Here is a 25,015-nt window from a genome sequence, read left to right on the forward strand (position 1 = left end):
GTGGTGCTGGGAAAACTGGATAGCTTCCAAATCAATGAAATTGGAACACACCCTCACACCATGCACAAAAATAAACTCAAAATGGCTTAAAGACTTAAATATAAAACATGATACCATAAAACCCCTAGAAGAGAATGTAGGCAAAACATTCTCTAATGTAAACCATACAAATGTTCTATTGGGTCAGTCTCCCAAGGGAATAGAAATAAAAACAAAAATAAACAAATGTGACCTAATCAAACTTACAAGTTTTACACAGCAAAGGAAACCATAAAAAAAAAGAAAAAAAAAAACAACCTATGGAATGGGAGAAAATAGCTGCAACTGACAAGGGCTTAATCTCCACAATATAAAAACAACTCATACAACTCAACAACCAAAAAACCAAACAATCCAAATGAAAAATGGGCAGAAGCCCTAAGTAGACATTTCTTCAAAGAAAACATACAGAAGGCCAACAGACCCATGAAAAGATGTTCAACATCATTAATTATTAGAGAAATGCAAATCAATACTACAGTGAAGTATCACCTTATCTGGTCAGAATGACCATCATTAAAATGTTTACAAATAAATTCTGAAGAGGATGTGGAGAAAAGAGGACCCTCCTACATTGTTGGTGAATGTAAATTGATAAAACCACCATGGAAAAAGTAGGGCGGGTCCTGAGAAAACTAAAAGTAGAACTACCATATAATCCAGCAATCCCACTCTTGGGTATATACCTGAACAAAACTACAATTCAAAAAGATGCATGTACCCCATGTTCATTGCAGCACTATTCACAATAGCCAAAAACATGGAAACAACTTAAATGTCCATTGACAGATGAATGGATTAAGAAGATGTGGTGCATATATACAGTGCAATATTACTTAGCCATAAAAAGAACAAAATAATGCCATTTCCATGGATGCAACATGGAAATTCTCATACTAAGTGAAATCAGAAAGAGAAAGACAAATATAATATGCTATCACTTACATGTAGAATCTAAAATATGGCACAAATGAACTTGCTACAAAACAGAAACAGACTCACAGACATGGAGAACAGACTTGTGATTGCTAAGAGGGAGGGGGAGGAAGTGGGATGGACAGGGAGTTTGGGATTTATAGATGCAAACTATCACATTTAAAATGGATAAGCAATGAGGTCCTATTGTATAGCACAGGAAACTACATCCAGTCTCTTGAGATAGATCATGATGGAAGATAATATAAGAAAGAGAATGTGTGTGTGTGTGTGTGTGTGTGTGTGTGTGTGTATGAATAACTGGGTCACTTTGCTGTACAGCAGAAATTCACACAACATTAATTAATTTAAAAACATGGATTTCCCATCGTGGCCCAGCAGAAATGAATTTGGCTAGTATCCATGAGGATGCAGGTTTGATCCCTGGCATCATTCAGTGGGTTAAGGATCTGGTGTTGCCATGAGCTGTGGTGTAGGTCACAGATGTGGCTCAGAGCTGATGTTGCTGTGGCTGTGGTGTAGGCTGACTGTTGCAGCTCTGATTCTACCCTTAGCCTGGGAACTTCCATATGCAATGGGTACAGCCACCCACCCCCCCCAAAAAAAGAAAGAAAGAAAAAGAAAACAACCCAAGTGCTTAACCTACCTAACCAAGAATCAGATCATCATTTCAATGCAGAATAAGAATTTTATTTTATTTTATTTTTTAGACGTGTTCAAACACACCACTTTATTTATTTATTTATTTATTTTTGTCTTTTGTCTTTGTTGTTGTTGTTGTTGTTGCTATTTCTTGGGCCGCTCCCGCGGCATATGGAGGTTCCCAGGCTAGGGGTTGAATCGGAGCTGTAGCCACCGGCCTACGCCAGAGCCACAGCAATGCAGGATCTGAGCCGCGTCTGCAACCTACACCACAGCTCACGGCAACGCCGGATCTTTAACCCACTGAGCAAGGGCAGGGACCGAACCCGCAACCTCATGGTTCCTAGTCGGATTCGTTAACCACTGCGCCATGACGGGAACTCCCCAGAATAAGAATTTTAAAATAAATGTTTGCTTGTTTACATGGGCTTCTTTCACTCAGCATAGTGCCTTTTAGAATCATACAAGTTGTTGCCTGTATCAATACCTCAGTCTTTTTATTGCCAATTTCCATTATAACAATGTACTACAGTTTACTTATGCATTCTCCATCGAAGTACGTGTGGGTTGTTCTTGTACTGAGCGTCTATGAATAGAGATACTAATTATTCATGGACAGGTTATGGTGAGGTATGGTTCATATTATATAACATTATGAAAAATACAAAACTATAAGGATGCAGAACAGATCATTGTTTCACAATGGATTGTCTTCACACGCTAAGACAAAGGAGTGTGTGACTACAGTGCAATACAATGTAGTTTATTGGTGGATGATGCAACCGCTCTGTATTTTTAGTGAAGTGGTAGTTATAAGAATTGATACATGAATTAAAATACAAAAAGTGGTACACAAAAGAGTGCATTTTATTGTATAATAATTTAAAGAAATATTTTTGAGGAATTCCCTGGTAGCACAGCAGGTTAAGCATCTGGCGTTTTCACTGCTGTGGCTTAGGTTCAATCTCTGGCCTGGAGAACTTCTGCATGCTGTGGGCATGGCCAAAAAAATAATAACTTTTGGAAAGATTAAAACAGGACTATAGAGAGCAATCTTAAAGATGGAGAGGAAGCTGTGAATTTAAATTATAATGAATCGGAGTTCCCATCGTGGCGCAGCGGAAACGAATCTGACTAGGAACCATGAGGTTTCAGGTTCGATCCCTGGCCTCACTCAGCGGGTTAAGGATCTGGCATTGCTGTGAACTGTGGTGTAGGTTGCAGACACAGCTCGGATTCTGTGCTGCTGTGGCTCTAGTGTAGTCTGGCAGCAACAGCTCTGAGTAGACCCCTAGCCTGGGAACCTCCATATGCTGGAGGCGCGGCCCTAAAAAGACAAAAGACAAAATAAATAAATAAATAAATAAATAAAATATAATGAGTCTAAAAAATTTTAAATAAAGATTCTATGAGATATATCCACATGTTTATTCATAAGAGAACGATTTACAATAATCAGGAGGTGGGAGCAATCCAAGTGTCCATCAGTGGATGAAAGAACATAAATAATGTAATTATACATATGTGTGTATATATGTGTGTATACAGGGAAGGAAGGAAATTCTGCCACGTGCTACCACATGGATGAAAGTTGGGAACATTAGGCTAAGTGAAACAAGTCAGTCAGAAAAACACAAATGTCACTGATACGAAGTATCTAAGGTACTGAATCTCATGGAAACAGAAAGGAGAACAGTGGTTTCCAGGGACTGGGAAGAGGGGGAAAAGGAGAGCTGTTGTTTAAAGGGAATAAAGTTTCAGATTTGCAAGATGATTAAGTTCCTTTTTTTTTTTCTTTTTTTCTTTTTAGGGCTGCACCTGTAGCACATGGAGTTTCCCAGGCTAGGGGTCAAATTGGACCTGCAACTGCTAGCCTACACCACAGCCACAGCCACATGAGATCCCAGCTTTGTCTGCAACCTATACCACAGCTCAAGGCAATGTCAGATCCTTAACCCACTGAGTGAGGCCAGGTTTGGAACCTGAAACCTCATGGTTCCTAGTCAGATTTGTTTCCGCTGCACCACAACGGGAAGTCCAAGATGATTAAGTTCTTATACTTAAAATTTCTAAGTGGCAAATTTAAAAATGGTTAAGATGATAAATTTTACATTATGTGTATCTTAACATGATGAAAAAGAAAAAAATAGTATACTTAGATCAATAAAACAAATATTTCAAAATATTAACTGTTAAATGTAGGTAGTGGGTAAGTGGGTATTCATTACACCATTCTTTCAACTTTTTTGTATGTTTGAAAGTTTTTGCAAAACAAAAAAAAAAGTTGAAAAAGAAAAAATATGTATTTGTGTGAATCCACTTACATGAAATATCTAGACTAATGTAGGAACATTTGTAGGGACAGTGGACTAGAGTTTGCCAGGACCCATGGCAGGAAGAGAGTTTGAAGTGACAAAAAACATATGGAAACAGATTGTGGTGATGGCTGTATGACACTGTAAGTGTAATTATGCTTCAAAATCCCACACTTAAAAATCATTAAAATTGCAAGTTTTATGTTATACATTTTATCACAATTTTTTAAATAGACTGAACATGAGATAGACACTTCATATTCCTTTTAAAGAATTTTGATACCAGCTTTTTTCAAAATAGTAGATTAAATACTTTTCCCACATTATATTGGACTATTCACTGAAACTATAATCCCTTTATTTTTTCTTTTTAGGCCCGAACCTTTGGCATATGGAAATTCTCAGGCTAGGGGTTGAATTGGAGCTGCAGATGCTGGCCTACACCACAGCCACAGCAACATGGGATCTGAGCCACATCTGTGACCTACACTAGGGCTCAAGACAATGCTGGAATCTTAACCCACTGATTGAGGCCAGGGATCTACCCTCATCCTCATAGATAGTCTGGTTTGTTAACCACTGAGCCACAACGGAAACTCCAAAACTATAATCCTTGATTATCAACAATGTTAACCATAAGTTGTGAATTAGAGAAGCAGGCAAATTATGACACAATGTACCTTCTGATTATAATCAACAGATCTGGGGCTTTCTTTGTTACCATGATAAACGTATTTTTAGCTTACTTGTGTGCTACAATAATTAAGAAAAGTTATTTTGGCTCAGGGGTAAATAAAAGACCTATTAATCAGAAGATAAAGCCTGGAAAGAAACCGAAAGGAATTCCCTTGTGGTGCAGCAGGTTAAGGATCCTGAATTGTCACTGCAGTGGCTTGGGTTCTTGCTGTAGCATGGGTTCAATCCATGGTGTGGCCCAGTGGGTTAAGGATCTGGCATTACAGCAGCTCTGATATAGGTCACAGCTATGGCTTGGATTTTATCTTAGGCCCAGGAAATTCCATGTGCCGAGGGTGCACCCAAAAATTTTTTTTTGCATGAGAGCCTTAAGACTACATCAAGTCCTCTATGACATCAATGATAAATCAATTACATTCAATGATTGTTTTAAGTCTGTAGTCTTTATGGAGATGCACTTTCCAGCTATAATTACACTACAAATAGTAAGTGCAAAGTTCTCCCTGCAATCATTTTCCCCATATAAGGAATTAGATTACTTAGGTGGCATACGATCCTATTCTCCGTGATGAGACTGAAGGTGATACCTTATGGGTGATGCTTGATGGGAATTTCTATTATAAACAGACCTTCAATTAGCAGTAGACCCAGGAAAAGAGTCAGTCTTATTTGTCTCTGGGAATCATGTCTAGATATGATGCCTGCCTTTGTTGCAGCTAGCTGAGTCCCTGAGGGGAAGTGGCTCTGGCATGAAGCCATTTCATTGAAGAATGAATGAATCTCTACTGCTCATGCACTTTTTCTACATCTGAAGTGCTTGTAATGGAAAACAGCTGTATTTATTGTATTAGCATATTAGAGCCAGGATTCTATGATTAGAAGAAAAACTTCCTTACTCATCAAGTTCAGATACCTCATGATCATTTCATACTACTGAGATAATTTTAATCACAGCATTTTTATAGGTCATGAACCTGAGTAATGTGGTTGTTGCAAATGTTGCCTCACACATGTACAATTTACCAGGAACCAGACTCAGGGATTCCTGAACTGGGGTATGAAATATCAGCCACCATGTCTCCCAGGATGCTTAAATCTGGAGTGCATTTCACATGGTGCTCTCCATGGAATCAAGCAGAATCTATCTCTGCATGACCACAGCCTTATTTAAATCCTTTCCTTCATCTCTCCACTTTTTCCCACTTCCCTTGTGCTAAGGCATCCCCCACAAATTTATTACATCACCAACCTCTGCCTCAGAGTCATCTACTGTGGGCCCCAACCAAAAACATCATCTTAGAGAATGGATATTTTGTTTCAAACATCAGAGAGTTAGACAAAGAACAATCTGGGTTTAAACCTTAATTTAAAATGCATTAACTGTCATGTTATCTATTCATTTAAGAACCTAAAAAAAAAAAAAAAGAACCTGGTGGAATTCTCTTGTGCTGCAACAGGTTAAGGATCCAGCATTGTCAATGCAGTGGCTTGGGTCATTGCTATGCTGTGGGTTCGATCCCTGACCTTGGAATTTCCACATGCCATGAGCATGGGCCAAAAAATAACTCAATCAATGAACCAAACCAAAAAACCAACCAAACAAACAAATGAAAAATAACCTGATGATGAAAGAGTTAGGCATTCTAGCTCACTAGTATTCTGTAACTTTGATTCATTCTAGTGTGCCTATCCCAAATCTAAGGCCACATCACAGAAAATAAGGTACCCCACCCATGAGTTTCTTCAAAGCTCCTTTCATGTCTCTGTTCCTCAGGCTGTAGATGAAGGGGTTCAGCATGGGAGTGACCATAGAGTACATCAAGGAAGCCACTGCAGTCTTCCTGGAAGATTGAGGAATTGCAGAACAAATATACACTCCAAAACCTGTCCCATAGAATAAGGAAACAGCTGAGAGGTGAGATCCACAGGTAGAAAAAGCTTTATACCTTTTACCTACTGATAACTTTCTCAAAATAGAGGAGACTATTTGAGTATAAGAGAAAATAATTCCAGAAAGGGGGATGACACCTAATATGCTAACTGCAAAATAAAGAAGAATATTATTAATGAGGGCATCAGAACAGGCCAGCTTGATGACCTGAACAACTTCACAGAAGAAGAGGGGGATTTCCAGGTCTGTGCAGAAGGACAGTTGCAGCACCATCAGACTGTGGAGCAGGGCAACTATGGCACTAATGAACAAGGAGAGGAGAATCAGCAGAACACAGAAGTGGGGGTTCATGATGACTGGGTATCTAAGTGGGTGACATATAGCCACATAGCGGTCATAGGCCATTGCTCCAAGGAGAAAATTTTCCCAACAAGCAGAAGTCAGGGCAAAGCTGATCTGGGTGATACAACCTGCATAAGAGATACTCTGATTCTGAGCCTGGATGTTCACCAGGATCTTTGGGATTGTGGTGGTGCTCAAACAGATGTCAGTGAAGGAGAGATTGGAGAGAAAGAGATACATGGGGGTGTGGAGGTGGGAGTCAGAGATGACAGCCAGGACAATGAACAGGTTCCCCAGGATGGTAACCAGGTACACGGATAGGAACAGGCAGAAGAGGATGATCTTCAGTTCTGGATCCTCTGTCAGTCTCATGAGAAGAAATTCTGAAACCTCTGTTTGGTTTCTGGGTTCCATGTTGTTAATGAATCTGATGAAAGAAATGTGGCAACAAAATAATGAAATGTGCAGTCCCTAGACAAACAGCAGGATTTTGTCTTACTGAAACAGAGCCACACCCACCATTTACCTATTAGCTATGGTTGCATTTGTGCTACAAAATTGCAACAAAGACTAAGACTCACTAAGCCCAAAATACTTACTATCTTGTTACAGAAAGGGTCTGCCACCCCCTGATCTAGTTCACTATTTCTACTAGAAATAGTTCACCTGCAGCATTAGCCTAATGTGATACTCTCCCAAATTTGTTGAGGGGAAATTCTTCACTTTAAATTACCGTCTTGGAAATTCACAGAAACAACAGGATTATTGTGAGGTAAACACCATTTGGGGATGGAGGGAGACTCACAGAGAGGGAAAAAAGGAATGTACTTTTCTGCTACTTAAAGAAATTCTGAAGCAGAATATGAACAATTAGGTCCAGACAAGTTTAAGATTTGGTTGTATAGTTTACTTACACTATCTATTGGAGTTATTCTGATCATTTAAAACAATTGGTGATTTTTGTAAAGAGAGATAGTCCATTGAGGAAGTTGTAGATTCTGCCTGGAAACCCAGTGACCTCAGGACAAAGGAACAGAAATAGTACATAGATATTTCAAGAACCAGAGAGGCTAAGGTGAATTTTAGTGAATTATCTCCCAGCTCTGCCATCACAGGAACACAAAGAAATACCAGGCAAGTCTTAAAAAGTCACCCTGTTTTTGAACAGGCAGATTTCTATCCAGGAGAAATACTTAACTTCATAGCAGAGAATACAATATTAGTAAATGAGAAGGGCCTACGTATTGGTGCAGAATACAGAAAAAATGTGAAGACTATGTAAATTAGGCAGGGAGAGTTGTTTCTAATCATCAATGGTATGTACTCTCTTCACTTCCTCCCCTGGATGAACCTATAGGAAAATATCTGCCCTCATTTCTAAATATTCACTAATGGACATAAGGCTACCTGGCTGACATCCCAGTGGAATGATGCTTGACATTGCTGATGCACCATATGGAAGATCTGTCCTTAGGAAGAAGGGGGGTCTGAATGAGTCCTTGCTCCTGGGCAGGAGGGATCATTTATGGTAGGAGTTTCAGGTGTGCTGCTTCTTTCAGAAAAAGGATCTTTGAATGTGGTGGCCAGAAGCAGATTTTAATGTCTGTAACCCTAGAGGTTCAATTTCCAAAGCTCCTCATTAACCGAGCAATTTATTGTCACTGTGATCCCAAGACAGCACAAATCCATAAGACTGAGTCTCTAGGTGGGAGAATTCAGGATGGCTTTGTCCTTTATCCTATGGGGCCAGTGTACACCCCCACTTTTCTGCATCTGTGTCTTCTCATGTCCATTTCTTAATTTTTTGTAGGGCTGCAAGAGGTTATAAGGTTTGGGCAAAACAATAGTGGGCAAGTATAATCTCAGTATATTCAGTTAGATTTTACCTATTTCTAATAGGTTGTCTTGTCCTCCACGTTCATATTAATTAAAATACTTTCAGGGAGTTCCCTGTGGCTCAGAAGGTTATGAACCTGACCACTATCCCTGAGGATGTGGGCTCCATCCCTGGCCTCACTCAGTGTGTTAAGGATCCAGTGTGGCTGCAAGCTGTGGCATAGGTTGCAGATGCAGCTCAGATCTGGCATTGCTGTAGCCTGCAGCTGCAACTCCAATTCGCCCCCAGTCCAGGAACTTCCATACACTTCAGGTGCGGCCCTAAAAAGAAAAAAATACTTTCATGTGTCTATCAATTTATTCCCTTCATTGTTCACTATGACTGTATGAATTTAAACTACAAATTTCTTGATATTTTAAAACCATCATTAGTTTTAGTTACTCTCATTTTCTTCAAACACATAAAATAATAGAAAATGCATAGAGATGTAAAATTTATTTATTTATTTGTGGTCTTTTCTAGGGCTGCACCCGTGGCATATGGAGGTTCCCAGGCTAGGGGTCTAATCCGAGCTGTATTTGCCAGCCTATACCGGGGCCACAGCAATGCTGGATCTGAGCCACATATGCGACCTACACCTCAGCTCATGGCAACACTGGATCCCAACCCACTGAGCGAGGCCAGGGATCAAACCCGCAACCTCGTGGTTCCTAGTCAGATTCGTTAACCACTTAGCCATTATGGGAACTCCGAGATGCAAAATTTAAAAGGCAAGAACATAAGTGGAAGATTGCTATTAAGAATGTGAAGGAGGGAGTTCCTATTGTGGCTCAGCAGTAGCAAACCTGACTCGTATCCATGAGGTTCTCTCCCTAGCCTCAGTGGGTTAAAGGATCCGGTGGTGCCATGAGCTGGGTGTAGGTCACAGACATGGCTCAGAGCTGGTGTTGCTGTGGCTGTTGTGTAGGCTGGCAGCTGCAGCTCTGATTTGACACCAGCCTGGGAATGTTCAGCTGTACAGGTGCAGCTGTAAAAAAGAAAAAAAGAAAAAAGAAACATGAATGAACACAAGAGTTGTGGACACTGCCTGGGACCCTGACTATGAACTTAGACCAGCAGAAAATGTCAAAAGGCAGGCCTGAGAGTTCCCTTGTGGTGCAGCAGGTTACGGATCTTGTGTTGTTACTGCAACAGCTTGGGTTGCTGCTGTGGCAGGGGTTTGATCACTGGCCTAGGAACTTCCACATGCCATATGTGTGGCCAAAAAAAAAAAAAGGCAGACCTGAACTAAGCTACCTAATGGTTTGATGGCTGGATTCTTGATATTCTCAAAATCTCTTAGCAGCAGGGATTAGTTACCAGTCTGAATTCAAGGCTATAGGACTAGTGATTGGTAAGGGCAGCTGTTAATCTGTTAGATGTTAAAGTGTGAGCACATAAATGGAAAGAGATAGAGGTGGAAATATAACAATTAAAATGAATCTACAATTCACATTGTAAATAACCAAGGAATAATATGATTCCTCTTTGTTTGTTTGTTTGTTTAGGGCCACACCTGTGGCATATGGAGGTTCCTAAGCTGGGGTCAAATCTGAGATGTAGCTGCCAGCCTACACCACAGCCACAGCAATGCCAGTCCCAAGCCGCATCTGTGGGCCACACCACAGCTAATGGCAATGCTGGATCTTTAATCCACTAAGCAAGGCCAGGGACTGAACCTGCGTCCTCATGGATACTAGTCAGATTTTCTTCCGCTGAGCCATAATGGGAACTCCAGGAATAATATGATTCTAAAAGAATTTGAAAATAAGGGCATATATCTGAACAAAAGTATAATTTGAAAAGATACATGCACCCCTATATTCATTGCAACACTATTCACAACAGCCAAGACATGGAAACAACCTAACTGTCTATCAACAGATGAATGGATTAAGAAGATGTAATTCATACATACAATGGAACACTACTCAGCCATAAAAAGAACAAAATTATGCCATTTGCTGCAGCATGGATGCAACTAGAGATTCTCACACTAAGTGAAGTCAGAAAGAGAAAGACAAATACATTATGACATAACTTATATGTGGAATCTAAAATATGGCACAAATGAACTTATCCACAAAACAGACAGATTAACAGTCATAGAGAACAGACTTATGGTTGCCATGGGGGAGGGGATAGGGAGTGGGATGGATGGAGAGTTTGGGGTTGGTATATGCAAACTATTACATTTAGAATGGATAAGCAATGAGGTCCTGTTGTATAGCACAGGGAACTCTATCCAGTCTCTTGGGATAGAACGTGGTGGAAGATAATATAAGAAAAAGAATGTATGCATATTTATGTATATATATGAATATTAATGGGTCACTTTGTTGTACAGTAGAAATTGGCACAATGTTGTAAATCAAATATACTTTTGTTGTGGAAACTGCAAAAACTGTGGCAACAGAAGGAGACAAACAGCACTCGGAGATATGGAAAAGCAAGGTTTATTCAGCACCAGTGCGGGCTCAGAGGAGTCACCTCCAGAGTCTGAGCACCAGGTCTTTGTTCTCAGTAACTTTTATACACTACAAGGTCTTGATTTTCCCATGTAAGTCTCCCGGACCTCCCCCATCCCCAAGCAGATAGTGTTCCTCTCTAAGAAACTGAGCAAGCAAGGTTACAGAAGCGGAACTGATAAGCAATGCTGGGTACCTGATTAGCAGGGCTGCTGGCTTGGACAGAGAGTGCACAGTTGTTACATTATTACAAGAAGGGTGGCATAGTGATTAGCACAGCTGGAAAGGTTTACAGCTTAGCCGGGGGGGGGGGTTGTTCTTTAGTTAAAACTCCATTTCATTCCCCCCTCTTGATGTTCAGGGTGCATCTGCACCCTTTACAGATCATCATCAGTCATGACCCTTTGGTAGCCTCTAATAAGTAGCAGGTGGGAGGCTGTTTTTCTTTCAACCATGGTTCTTATAAAATCTTTTATAATATTTATCAGGAGAGGTACAGGCAGGGAATAAGTAGGCACCCTGCGAGTATAACCATGATTATTCTGACCATTGTCTTAATTTCTCCCAACCAAGAGAACCATTTACCAAAAAGACTGTCTGCATCCCATCCTTTCCAAGTTTGTACAGGTACATGGCTAGTTTATTCATGCGGTCAGCAATTTTTTTTTTTACCACCTTTCCAGTGTCATCTATTTGTAGACAGCAATTACTTAAGTTAAATTTTCCACAAACCCCTCCTTCAGAAGCAAGTAAATAATCTAAGGCCAAGCAATTTTGGTAGATTGTACTGTGCATTTTAATTTGTTGTTGGGCCAATATAGTCAAGGCCCTTGCAGTGTCATTTGTTATAAGTTCCAAAACCGCCTGTAGTCTGATGATGTGGTTCAGCATATAGATAGGGGTGTGATATCCCCAAGAGCCATCCTCTGCCCAGGTGGCAGGCCCATAATATTGAATTATCCATTCTGGGGGCCATTCATCATCTTTCCAGTCTCCAATTTGGAGAGCCCTCCGGTCTCTCTGGGCACCCTGTGCCCTATATATAGGAACTCCCAGTTGCTCCCCTAGTGACAGCGGGAGCAGAAAGAAGGAAGGTCTGATTGTTCCCAGTACACATGCCCCAGCCCAATTGGGGGAGAGTATGGAATAGGCCATTTTTTCACAAATTCAATATAATCCCTTTGGTGCCCACCACTGGATATTAGCACTGATATATTTCCATGCTTGTCAAAGGAGGGAAAATTTAGATGAAGGATTAGGTTTGGGCTCTGAGAAATTGGAGGATGACCACCACTGAGTCTTTCGGGCAGTCAGATTATAATACCTTAGGCCTAAACATGTTAGGCTTCCAACTGAAACATTAAACCATCCTCCCCGCCTCGCAAGACAATTTTTCCCTATAATAGCAGTTTTGAGGAGCCATGCCCCATTGGTGAGCCTCATTATGAGGCTCTAATGGGTCCAGTTCTCTGGCTTGCCAAGGCCAGTGGTCTCCTGTGTTAGTTCCCCCACATACATAGAGTATGTTTGTGCAATAGTTTCTGCCAGGGCTAAGAACAAGTTCTTAGTTGTGGCCAGAATGGGAGGTGGGGTGTTTCTTATCTCTTCGTAAAAGGAATGAAAGATGCTGTGAGAGGCAGCTTGGAGCGCAAACGTGATTCTCTGGAAATGTAGCACAGCTCCAGGGTCAAGGCCTCTTCCGTCAATGCGAATGCTTATTTTGAAACCCTCCTTCCATTTGGGCTCACTGGAATTGAAAATAGTGAAATTAACTGGGTTACAAGCTTTAGTCTGGCAGTCTGGAGGGGCTGTACCCTTTTGAAGGACAGCTGTTTTGTCTCCCTTATTCCAGGTTGCCCAGGCCACGCAGCTCCAGTAAGTGCATTTATGGCAACCACTCCAGGTGGTCCCCCAGCACATATATTTATGCTGGAGCCTATATTTTCTTTCCCATGATGGGCTTCCACATGGTCTAGTAGAAGTCCATGACCCATTCATAGCTTCACAGGCATCAACAAATATTGATACTGGCAAATTGGGGTTGGTAATTTGGGTCTGATTAATTAGCTGCCCTGATTTATGAGAGCGCTGGACTTCTAACCATTCCTCAGTTGGTGAGTATCGTGGATCAAAGCAAGTATATTGGTCCCCCTGTTGACAGATAGAATAAGTGGTCCTGTTGTGAGTACAACTTCCATGAATTTCTCCAGAACAGGAGAAATGAGTGGAGTAAAGCAAAGTCCATGTAACCCCTTGATCTGATCGGATCACTCGAATGCATGGGTCACATGAGGACATGGATCCTGGCAGAACCAAAGGGGACCAGATTAACAGCAACAGGCAGCAAACATACATGTTGGTCATAAGATAACAGTATATGGCAGTTAGAGAGTCTCTTGTGGAAGGGAGGTAAGGCAGTTTATTTTACCAGGCTGCCGATTCCTCAAGCTTCAGCCGTGCGTTGACTGACCAGCTTCCAGTGTGGTCAGAGCAGGGCTTTGAGATCATTGTCTCCTTCTCTGTATTGTCAGGCGAAGAGGTCTCTCTGGATTGAGGGCCGTCTCCCACTCTCCATGGTTGTCAGCTGGGCCAGCTGGTTTTACTCTAGAATGATGGATCCAAGCATCTATTCCTATTACTTTAAGAGCAGTGGGGGTGGTTAGAATTACAGTATAGGGGCCCTTCCATACTGGCCTCAAAGGCTCCTTTTTCCAGTCCTTTATCTACACCTGGTCCCCCGGCTTGTGGGGGTGTACTGTTACACCTAAGGACACAGGTATTCTGTGACCCATCTATGTATCCGAGAAATAGTGAGCCCCAGTCCTTGTAATTGTTTATGTAATTCCCAACTCCCTGGTGTTTCCTTTTAAACTGATTAGTTGAGGTGGCCTTCCAAATAAGATTTCAAATGGCGAGAATCCTATTCCCGCTTGGGGTGAGCATCTCACTTTTAAGAGGGCCACCGGCAACATGCCTATCCAGGGCAAGCCAGTTTCCTGACATAACTTTGCCAGGGTCTGTTTAAGGGTTCGGTTCATGCGTTCTACTTTCCCTGAACTTTGAGGGCGATAAGCAGAATGTAGTTTCCATCAGATCTGTAAAGCTTTTGCCACCTGTTGTACTGTTTCGGCCACAAATGCCGGTCCATTATCTGACCCGATGGTCAGAGGCATTCCCTATCTGGGAATAATGTCTCTCAGGAGTGCCTTGGTTACTTCCCTTGCCTTTTCAGTTTGGGTAGGGAAGGCCTCTACCCATCCTGAAAAAATACAGATAAAAACTAGTAAATATTTGTACCCCTTACTAGGGGTGACCTCAGTAAAGTCCACTTCCATATCCTCAAATGGGGACAGTCTGCAGTGCTGTGCCCCAGCTGGTCTGTGGGGCCCCTGATGGGCATTATTCTGTAAACAGTTTCTGCATCTTTGGGAGACAGAGGAGCAGAGTGCAGGAAGATGAGCAATGAGATAGTACCGGCCCAGTAGGGTCTCTAAGGCAGTTTTGCCCATGTGGGTTAGCTCATGTTCTTGGAGGACTAGTTTGTAGGCCAGCTGTTCTGGAATGTAAACTCGGTGGTCCCGTGTGACCCACCACCCCGTTTTAGTTTTAGTTCCTCCTTCCTCCCTTATCCATTTTTCTTCCTCTGGAGAATATTTGGGGACAGCTGGCACTTTTGGGGCCAGCAAGACCTTAGGTTTGTCTGGCTGTTGTCCCAGGGCTGCCTGTCTGGCAGCTGCATCAGCACTACGGTTTCCTTTTGTCACTGGGTCATCCCCCTTTTGGTGGCCTTTACAGTGGGTAACTGCAACTTCTTTAGGTTCCCATACTGCCTCTAGGAGCTTTAAGATTTCAGCCTAGTTTTTAATTCCTTTTCCTTCAGCAGTGAGGAGCCCTCTCTCTTTATATAAGGCTCCATGGACATGTAAAGTTGCAAAGGCATATCATGAGTTGGTATAGATATTAACTCGCTGGTCTCAGCTGAGTTCCAGTGCTCTGATTAAGACCCATAATTCTGCTCTCTGTGCTGACCAGCCTTGAGGAAGCACCTCTGCTTCTATCACTTTTAAGTCAGATACCACAGCATATCCTGCCATCCTTTTTCTATCCTCCATAAAGCTGCTGCCATCAGTATATAAAACCAGGTCAGGATTTTGGAGGGGTTTATCAGTCAAGTTAGGCCTGCTGGAAAACACCTCATCTAGTACCTCCAGGCAGTTATGGTCTGGGGGCCCTGCTTCATCTGGCAGAAAAGTAGCTGGGTTCAGAGTTCGTACAACCTCCAATTTTACCCTTGGATTTTCACATGTAACCCTTGATATTGAGTCATTCGTGCATGTGTGAGCCAATGGTGGCCCCCCGTATCCATTAGGGTTACAACTGAGTGTGGGACTTTAACATTGAGGTTTTGTCCCAGGGTCAACTTGTCAGCCTCTCTTACCAACAAGGTGGTAGCTGCCAGCGCTCGGAGGCAGAGAGGCCATCTGGCAGCAACTGAGTCAATTTGTTTAGACAGATGTGTCACTGGCCTCTGCCAAGGCCCAAATTTTTGAGTTAAGACTCCCAAAGCCATCCCATTTTTCTCATGAACAAAAAGGTTAAATTCTCTGGTTACATCAGGAAGTCCCAAGGCTGGAGCCTCAGTGAGTTTGGTTTTGATTGTCTGAAATGCTGTCTCCTGGTTTGGTCCCCATTCAAGGGGAGCCTTTTCTTCCCCTTTTAGAGCCTCATACAGAGGTCTGGCCAGGTCTGAAAACCCGGGGATCCATATCCAGCAGAATCCTGCTGCCCCTAGGAACTCACGAACCTTCCGGCGGGTGGTAGGGACAGGAATGGCACAAACTGCCTGCTTTCTTTCAGTCCCCAGCATTCATAGACCCTGCATGATGTTGAAGCCCAGATACCTGACTTGTTTTTTGCAGATTTGTGCCTTTCTCTTTGATACCCGATACCCTGCCTCCATCAGTAGGGAAAGGAGAGCTCTTGTTCCCTCTAGGCACTGAGTCTCCGTGGTGCCAGCTAGTAAGAGGTCATCAACATACTGTAGCAAAACACAGCCCAGTTTTTGTCCAGGAAATTTAGCCAGGTCAGCAGCTAAGGCACCGCTAAAAAGAGTGGGAGAGTTTTTGAATCCTTGTGGGAGTCTAGTCCAGGTGAGCTGTTCCTTTGTCCCTGTAGGTGGATTCTCCCATTCAAAAGCAAACAAGGGCTGACTGGCAGGTGCCACCCAGAGGCAGAAAAAAGCGTCTTTTAAGTCCAGGCAAGTAAACCACTCAGCAGTGGAGGGGGTCAGCCCTAGCAGGGTATATGGGTTAGGGACGGATGGGTGTAATGTGACTGTTGCTTTATTTATGGCTCTCAACTCCTGTACTGGGCAGTAGTCCTGTGTTCCCAGTTTTTTCACTGGCAGTAAAGGGGTGTTCTAAGGGGACTGACATTTTATTAACAGTCCGTGCTGAAGCAGCCTATCCAGGTGAACCTGGATTCCCAGTCGAGCTTCTCTGGGAATTGAGTATTGCCGTAGCTTTACCGGTTGAGCTCTGGGTTTTAGCTCAATTAAGACAGGAGTGTGGTGTTTTGCCAGTCCTGGTGGGTTTCCTTCAGCCCAAACCAATGGGTATTTAGTCTCTAGTTCTGGGGGAATGGTTCCCATTTCTGAAGGGGAAGAGTACAAGCGCCATTCCACTTCCCTTTTTACAGCAAGAGCCATGATTAAAGGAGAGGGGGGTTCTGTCAATTTAAGTTGGGCCAATCCGTCAGTAGAAAAGGAAATTTGTGCCCCCATTTTAGCCAGCAGGTCTCTTCCCATTAGGGGGACTGGGCAGTCAGGCAGGTAAAGAAATTCATGTATTACTTCATGGCCTCCTAACCGACATCATCAAGGACCGCAGAAGGACCTGTGGGTTTAGTTACCTGTGGCCCCAACAATGGTGGTTTCTTTCCCCAAGAGGGGAGCCACAGGTTGTGTAACCACAGAAAGTTCAGCACCTGTGTCAACCATAAAGTCTATGGGGTGGCCCCCTACTTGAATTCTGACCATAGGCTCTCGGGGGCCCAGTTGGAGAGAGCCTGGTCCCCCCTAATCAGACTCAGCTAGGATGATCAGGTTGGTGCTGAATGGCCCAGATCAGTACCGGTTGGTGGGGCCTTGGTCTTTTTCTCAGGACGGTTGGGACATTCATTTTTCCAATGTCCCTTTTCTTTGCAGTAAGCACATTGGTCATGTTCCAGGAGACTACTTTTCCCTGGCCTTGTGCCTTGTCCCCTATGGGGTGGTCCCACTGGGTGCACCGGTTTTGACAGGGCGGCTACCAGAAGTGTCACTTTTTGTTTCATTCTCTTTTCTGCATCACAGCGGCCCACCTGGTCTTGGTTAATAAAAACCTTGTTGGCTATTTTCAACAGTTTAGTGGATTCTCTCCTGCAAATCCTTCTAATTTCTGTAGCTTTTTACAGATATCTGATTGGGCTTGTCCCACAAAGGCAGCATTTATCATCCGTTGGTTCTCAGGGGCCTCGAGATCAAAAGGGGTGTAGATTCAGAAAGCCTCACATAGTCTCTCATAGAATTTGGCTGGGCTTTCATTTGGCTCTTGTAGTATCTCACTGATCTTAGCTATATTAGTGGGCTTTTTAGCCCCAGCTTTTGTCCCCTGTAGGAAGGCCTGCCGGTACTTCTCTAGGTTATGTTTTTTTTCTTTAGTGTCATAGTCCCAGTGGGGGTTTTCTTTTGGGAAGGCTTTTCTTACCCAGTTTGTCAAGTCTGTTCGACCCCTCGCATTGGCCTGAAACCATTTTTGGGCTTCTGTTACAATTCACCAGTGCTCTTTAGTGTCAAATAGAGTAAAAAGGAGTTGCTGGCAGTCTATCCAGGTGGGACAGTGTGTCTGGAAAATGAATTCCAAGAGATCAATCAGCGTCTGAGGCTTTTCAGAATATGAGGGAGTATGGTGTTTCCAGTTAAGGAGATCGGCAGTGGAAAAGGGCTGGAAATAATAAAAACATCCCCCCTCTTTTATGGTCCCATCGGGGGCGACTTGCTGTGGTTCCTGTGTCTCCCGTAGGGGCATTTGCAATGCTGGAGTGGCTGCTCCCTGAGCTGACCAGAGACACCTGCTCATAGGTTCTGGAGAATCTGGCTGCGGGGGTGATATCGCCTCAGGAACTTCAGAAGCAGAAGGAGGAGGAGAAACAGAAGGTGGTGGGCTATCTGGCATCTGGGGACCTTCGGTTCCTGGAGGTGGGGCCAGCAGCACATAAGGTGGTGGCATAGGGGGCAAGTCCTCAGGTTCCCCTTGATAAATAGGTGGCACCTTCTTTTGAGACAAGGTTTTCTTCTTGGACTGGGCTACTAGCACCCTACACTGTCCGTAGTCTGTGGTGCAGAACCGAACCCATGGGGGCCTCAAATAGGCAATTTCCAACCATTGATCAATATACGGAAATTGGTCTGGGTGTCCAGGGTCTCCTGTTATAACATTATATACTGCTGTAACTGTGAACACATCTAAGGTCCCTTCCGGAGGCCAGCCAACACCAAAGGAGGGCCACTCTAGGGTACAGAGGGTACACAGTTTTCCAGGACTCAGTTTAACACCATAATCTCTAGAAAATCCTTTCTTAAAATTCTTAACCGTACACTTTAAGACAGTGGGCTTGGAAGCTGATTTACCCATTGTGTGAAGTCCCACCCTGTGCCGGTGACGCAAGACAAACAGTGAGGACAAGGCCTCAGGTAACAATCGCTTCGTCTGCCTGACCGCTCCCCTGGAGGAGATATTTCAGGTACCTCTTAGCATAGGTGGGACTGTATAAACCCCAACGTCAGGATCCCCCCAAAGAGGGCCACCATAAGCCGTATGAGGGTCGCCGCGGAACTGCAGGTTAGGACTCACTCTGGCTCCGTAGTCCAAAGATGGTGGAGCATGGGCTCTCATTCTCTCCAGTCACTCACACACACACACACACCAGAATTGACAAGCCTCCCGATCCCAAGGGAGCAAACCCTGACCTGAGTGACCCTTTGGTCACTGAAAGGTGATCAGTCTCTCCTTCCGCTGTATGGCAGGTCCTAACTTGGGCAGATGTCCCCGGGGCACTCACTAGTCTGACGTCCTGTCCAGGGACCTGTTTCCACTTTCCTTCTGAGTCCATTCGGGAAATGGTGTGGGCCAAGGCCATGGCCCGAGTGAGGGTCTGGATCTGACAAAATGGCCGGTGCGTGCTATCCAACTGTCACTGGGCTGGCGACCGTGGCCTCCCCCGGTTCCCCGACAATGGTGGCACAAGAGGCCAGCTCGGTTGTCGGCTTCCCGGCCAATGCACCAAAATGTTGCGGAAACTGCAAAAACTGTGGCAATGGAAGGAGACAAACAGCACTTGGAGATATGGAAAAGCAAGGTTTATTCAGCACCAGTGCGGGCTCAGAGGAGTCACCTCCAGAGTCTGAGCACCAGGTCTTTGTTCTCAGTAACTTTTATACACTACAAGGTCTTAATTTTCCCATGTAAGTCTCCCGGACCTCCCCCATCCCCAAGCAGATAGTGTTCCTCTCTAAGAAACTGAGCAAGCAAGGTTACAGAAGCGGAACTGATAAGCAATGCTGGGTACCTGATTAGCAGGGCTGCTGGCTTGGACAGAGAGTGCACAGTTGTTACATTATTACAAGAAGGGTGGCATAGTGATTAGCACAGCTGGAAAGGTTTACAGCTTAGCCGGGGGGGGGGGGGGGGGGTTGTTCTTTAGTTAAAACTCCATTTCACTTTAATAAAAAGTTTGCTTTTTTTTTTTGCATGAGTCTTATTTTACTCAGCATAATGCCTTTGAGAATTACACAAGTTGTTGCCTGTATCAATACCTCATAGTTTTTACTGCTGTCTTCTACCATCTTCTATTAAAATGACATGCCATGGTTTACCTATACATTCTCTATGGAAGTACATGTAGGTTGTTTTTGTTTGGGGCAATTATGAATAGAGACACTATAAGTATTTATGCACAGGTTGTGGTGACCTCTGATTCTATTCATAGGCCACTATAAAAAATACAAACCCTAGGGTTGGAGAACAGATCAGTGGTTCAGAACTCTTCACAAAGACAAAGGAGCATGCAACTACAGTGAAACACAAAGTAGTTTCTTGGCAGATGATGTATATGATCTGTATTCTGAGTTGTGGTGGTGGTGGTGAGAATCGCTATGAGTTAAAATACCAAGAACAGTACACAAAAAGTGCATTTTACTACACGATGTTTTTTTTTTTTTTTTTTTTTGTCTTTAGTCTTTTTAGGGCCGCACCCATGGCATATGGAGTCTCCCAGGCTAGGGGTCCAATTGGAGCTACAGCTACCGGCCTATGCCACAGCCACAGCAACGCAGAATCCGAGCCTCATCTGTGATCTACACCACAGCTCACAGCAACGCCAGATCCTCAACTCACTGAGCAAGGCCAGGGATTGAACTGGCAACCTCATGGTTCCCAGTTGGATTAATTTCTGCTGTGCCACAATGGGAACTCCCCAGACACATTTTTATAAACAAGCTAAGGAGAAGATTTCAAAACAACAACAACAAAAAAGATGCCAGAAGACTATTAACAGCCTTTGCCCTGCTTGTCTAATAAGTATTTATTTTATTGTATTAAACCAGGGAAAAAGGCTAACAAAATGACAATAAAAGAAAACAAATATAATAGGTGAAGTTGAAATGGAGTTTTAACTAAAGAACAACCCCCCTTTGGCTAAGAAGGCAGCTGCAAGCCTTTCCAGCTGTGCTCATCACTATGCCACCCTTCTTGTAATAATGTAACAACTGTGCACTCTCTGTCCAAGCCAGCAGCCCTGCTAATCAGGTACCCAGCATTGCTTATCAGTTCCGCTTCTGTAACCTTGCTTGCTCAGTTTCTTAGGGAGGAACACTGTCTGCTTGGGGATGGGGGAGGTCCGGGAGACTTACATGGGAAAATTAAGACCTTGTAGTGTATAAAAGTTACTGAGAACAAAGACCTGGTGCTCAGACTCTGGAGGTGACTCCTCTGAGCCCGCACTGGTGCTGAATAAACCTTGCTTTTCCATATCTCCGAGTGCTGTTTGTCTCCTTCCATTGCCATGGTTTTTGTGGTTTCTGCAACAAAGTAAGTGATAAAAATACATGATACCAATAGGATTATAAGAAGTAAGGATAGAAGCAAGATACAAAACACTATGATACTAGTTAAATTTTATTGACATTGTCCTAAGTGTATGTAGACCTTATGGAGGCTCACTTTTCAGAAGTAATCACACCGTATCTTATGTGGTAAGTGTAAGACCCTCCTAGTAATCATTTCCCTATATCAGGAATTAAACTGTGTAGATGGCATGTGATCCTATTCTCAGCAATGAGATTGAAGGTAAAATAACTTATGAATTGTTGTGAGACGTGTTTTTATAATATTTTCTTAGCCTCTTTGCTGAAAACCCATCTTGTCCTTCCTTTATCCCGTCTTCCTGCTTGAGAAACAGTCACGGTGATGGTAAGTGACTTAAGCTTAAGAACAAAGACCTAAAGGCATAGGTTATTCATGGGGTCAGCTGAATGAGGACATAATACAATGGTCTAGGCACACCAGACCTGTGCAGATTGGCACGCATTTTGCACAAGCATGATATGTCCTCTAAAGAATAAGAGAAAGAGGAACCTCACGACCAAGTGGTTTATGAGTGGTCATTAACAGAATATGCATTAGAAAAGAGAACAAAGGTGCCAACCTAGGCACACAGGGTTGCCACAAATAGGCATGCCATTTGCGGAAGCACAGTGAGGAGTCTCTGAAATGCTATGCATAGATAGCTAACTCAAATGCTAATGATTCTTAAATGCCTAAAGTTTAGAGTAAAAGTTTAACCATCTACCAGCTAAGAGACTTTTAAAATAATTAAAAAAACCCTATATCCTGTACCTACAACCCCCTTTTCACTTGAGGTAATCCTCAAGAGCACAATAAAAGCAATGTGGTCTCTTGAGACAGAGCTCTTGGTCCCTGAGACCTTGAGTCCCCCGGTTCCCACCTTTGTTTAAGGTAAATGTCTCTGTGTCTTGTTTTATGTTAAAATTTTTTTCCTTAAGTTCCACAGCACCAGTTCTTCAGCCCCATCCTGCTGAGCTGGTCTCAGCAATGAATGATGCCATGGAAATAACAATTATTAACAGACCCGAATTAACAGCAGACCCAGGGAAGGACAGTCAGAATTGTTTTGTCTCTGGGAATCATGTCTAGATTGATGCCTGTATCTGTTGCAGCCACCTGGGTCCCTGAGGGGAATCAGCCCTAGCATGGAGCCACTTCATGGAAGAATGAATGATCTCTCCTGATCCTGCATATTTTCTACCACCGAAATCTCTGTAATTAAATATGAGTGTCTATATTGTTTGAGTATATTAGACTCCAAATTACTTTCTCCTATTAGAAAGAAAGTTTTCCTCACTGATCAAGTTCAAACACATCCTAATCATTTCAAATCACTGAGATAACTGAATCGTGGCAAATTTACTGATGATGAAGCTGAGTATTGTGGATACAAATATTGGCCCACACATGTGCAGTTTCCTAGTGACCAGTCTTAGAAATTCCTGAACTGAGGCAGAAAAATCAACTACCTTATCTCACAGTAGGCTTAATTCTAGGGTGAAATTCCTATGTTGCTATCCATGGAATGAAGCAGAATCTAGTCTCTGCTATGACCACAGAGTTGTTTATTTTTATATTTGTATATATATATTTGAGCCAGGATCCATGTGGACCACAGGCTTGTTTAAATCCATCCCCTGACCTATCTACCTTTTCCCACTTCCCCTGTGCTGAGAACTATCCCCACAAAATCACTGTATCAAAAGCATCTGCCTCAGATTCCACTTCCATGGACTCTGGCTGTAGAAACATGGACTCCTTAGAGAATGGAAATCGTGTGTTGCAAAATCACAGTGCTGATAAAAAAAGGAGTAAGTCCAGTTTCAACACTAAGTTAAAATGCACTTATCCATCACCTATCTAGTCATCTATTTTCTATTATTTATAGTTATCCATTCATATAAGAATCTGGTGATGAAAGAGTTAGGCATTATAGATCAGTAGTATTCCTTTTACTTTGAGGTGTTCTGGTGAACCCATCCCAAATCCAATGACACAATCACAAAAATCTAAGTACCTTACTAATGAGTTTCTTCAAAGCTCCTTTCATGTCTCTGTTCCTCAGGCTGTAGATGAAGGGGTTCATTATGGGAGTGACCACAGTGTACATCAAGGAAGCCACTGCAGTCTTCCTGGAAGAGTCAGTAACTGCAGAACTAATATACACCCCAAAAGCTGTCCCATAGAACAAGGATACAACTGAGAGGTGAGACCCACAGGTGGAAAAAGCTTTGTACTTTCTACCTGATGATGGCATTCTCAAAATAGAGGAAACAATTTGAATGTAAGAGAAAATGATTCCAGAAAGGGGAACACCAGCAAGTACCCCAGCTGCAAGATAGATCAGGATGTTATTGATGAGGGTATCAGAACAGGCCAGCTTGATGACCTGAACAACTTCACAGAAGAAGAGGGGGATTTCCAGGTCTGTGCAGAAGGACAGTTGCAGCACCATCAGACTGTGGAGCAGGGCATCTGCAATGCTAATGAACAAGGAGAGTAGGGTCAGCAGACCACAGAGCCGGGGGTTCATGATGATTGTATATCTCAGTGGGTGACAAATGGCCACATAGCGATCATAGGCCATTACTAAAAGGAGAAAACTTTCCCAACAAACAAAAGTCAGGACAAAGCAGATCTGGGTGATGCAACCTGCATAAGAGATTCTCTGATTCTGAGCCCGGATGTTCACCAGGATCTTTGGGATCATGGTTGTGCTCAAACAGATATCTGTGAAGGACAGATTGGAGAGAAAGAAATACATGGGAGTGTGGAGGTGGGAGTCAGAGATGACAGCTAGGACAATGAGCAGATTTCCCAGGACAGTGACCAGGTACATGGACAGGAACAATCTGAAGAAGATGGTCTTCAATTCTGGATCCTCTGTCAATCTCATGAGAAGAAACTCTGAAACATCTGTTTGGTTTCTGGGGTCCATGTTGTTGATGAATCTGATGGAAAAGATGTGGTTCCTAGGTCATCCATAGGAATATCATCTTAGGCACACATCAGCTCAGGAAGGGAAGAAATTGAATGGAGGGATGCCTCCCATGTGCATGTTATTTTGTTATTTTGAAAAAAGACCTGAGGTTAATCATGCAGTGTGTCAATATTCATTAATTCCGGAAAGAGTTCAGAATGGTCATTTAAAAAAATTACACTATCTATGCTATTCTGATTATTTAAAAAATTTGGTAACTTTATTAAGAGAAACAGATAGTCAGCCTGATGCACTCATCTGGAGTGCCACCTCCTTCCCCATATACCTGATAGCCTGGAAACAGAGATAATACAAAGTTGTGTTGAAAACCCAGAATTGGAACATATTGTGAAATTGCCAAAGCTTCCTCCCCCAATCCAGTGTAAAAAGGAAGTTAAATGCAATCACCATGTTTGTAAATGAGCATATTCCTGCAGTTGAGGAAAATAGTCTTTGCTATTGTGGAGAGAGAATAGGAGACTTCCAGAGTGGGTGCTCTTTAAGGATTGCAGGAAAGATATAAGGGAACATGTCAAGAAGATGGAAGATAGGCGAGAGGCAAATGGATGCCTTGGTTCTAATCATTTTATGCATATACTCTTCTCACAGTGTCCCCTGGATAAACTTGTAGTAAAATACCTGCCCTGATTTCCAAATATTAACAAAG

At 43.0% G+C, this 25,015-nt stretch overlaps 2 protein-coding genes across 2 annotated transcripts; both read right to left on the reverse strand.

The window, feature by feature from the left end:
- Positions 1 to 6,336: 6,336 nt before the first annotated feature.
- LOC100737876 (olfactory receptor 7G1-like) lies at positions 6,337 to 7,287 on the reverse strand. The gene has a single exon (XM_005652842.2). The coding sequence runs from the start codon at positions 7,273 to 7,275 to the stop codon at positions 6,337 to 6,339; it is 939 nt and encodes a 312-aa protein (XP_005652899.1). The 5' UTR covers positions 7,276 to 7,287.
- A 16,080-nt stretch (positions 7,288 to 23,367) lies between these two features.
- On the reverse strand, positions 23,368 to 24,327 carry LOC100514214 (olfactory receptor 7G1-like). The gene has a single exon (XM_021085504.1). The coding sequence runs from the start codon at positions 24,304 to 24,306 to the stop codon at positions 23,368 to 23,370; it is 939 nt and encodes a 312-aa protein (XP_020941163.1). The 5' UTR covers positions 24,307 to 24,327.
- Positions 24,328 to 25,015: the final 688 nt, after the last annotated feature.

Source organism: Sus scrofa, chromosome 2 (genome assembly GCF_054392235.1).
Source record: "Sus scrofa isolate SSC_HxYL_T2T_F1_AM1 chromosome 2, Sscrofa_HxYL_maternal_Yorkshire_Landrace_v2.0, whole genome shotgun sequence".
Classification (NCBI taxonomy): Eukaryota; Metazoa; Chordata; class Mammalia; order Artiodactyla; family Suidae; genus Sus; species Sus scrofa.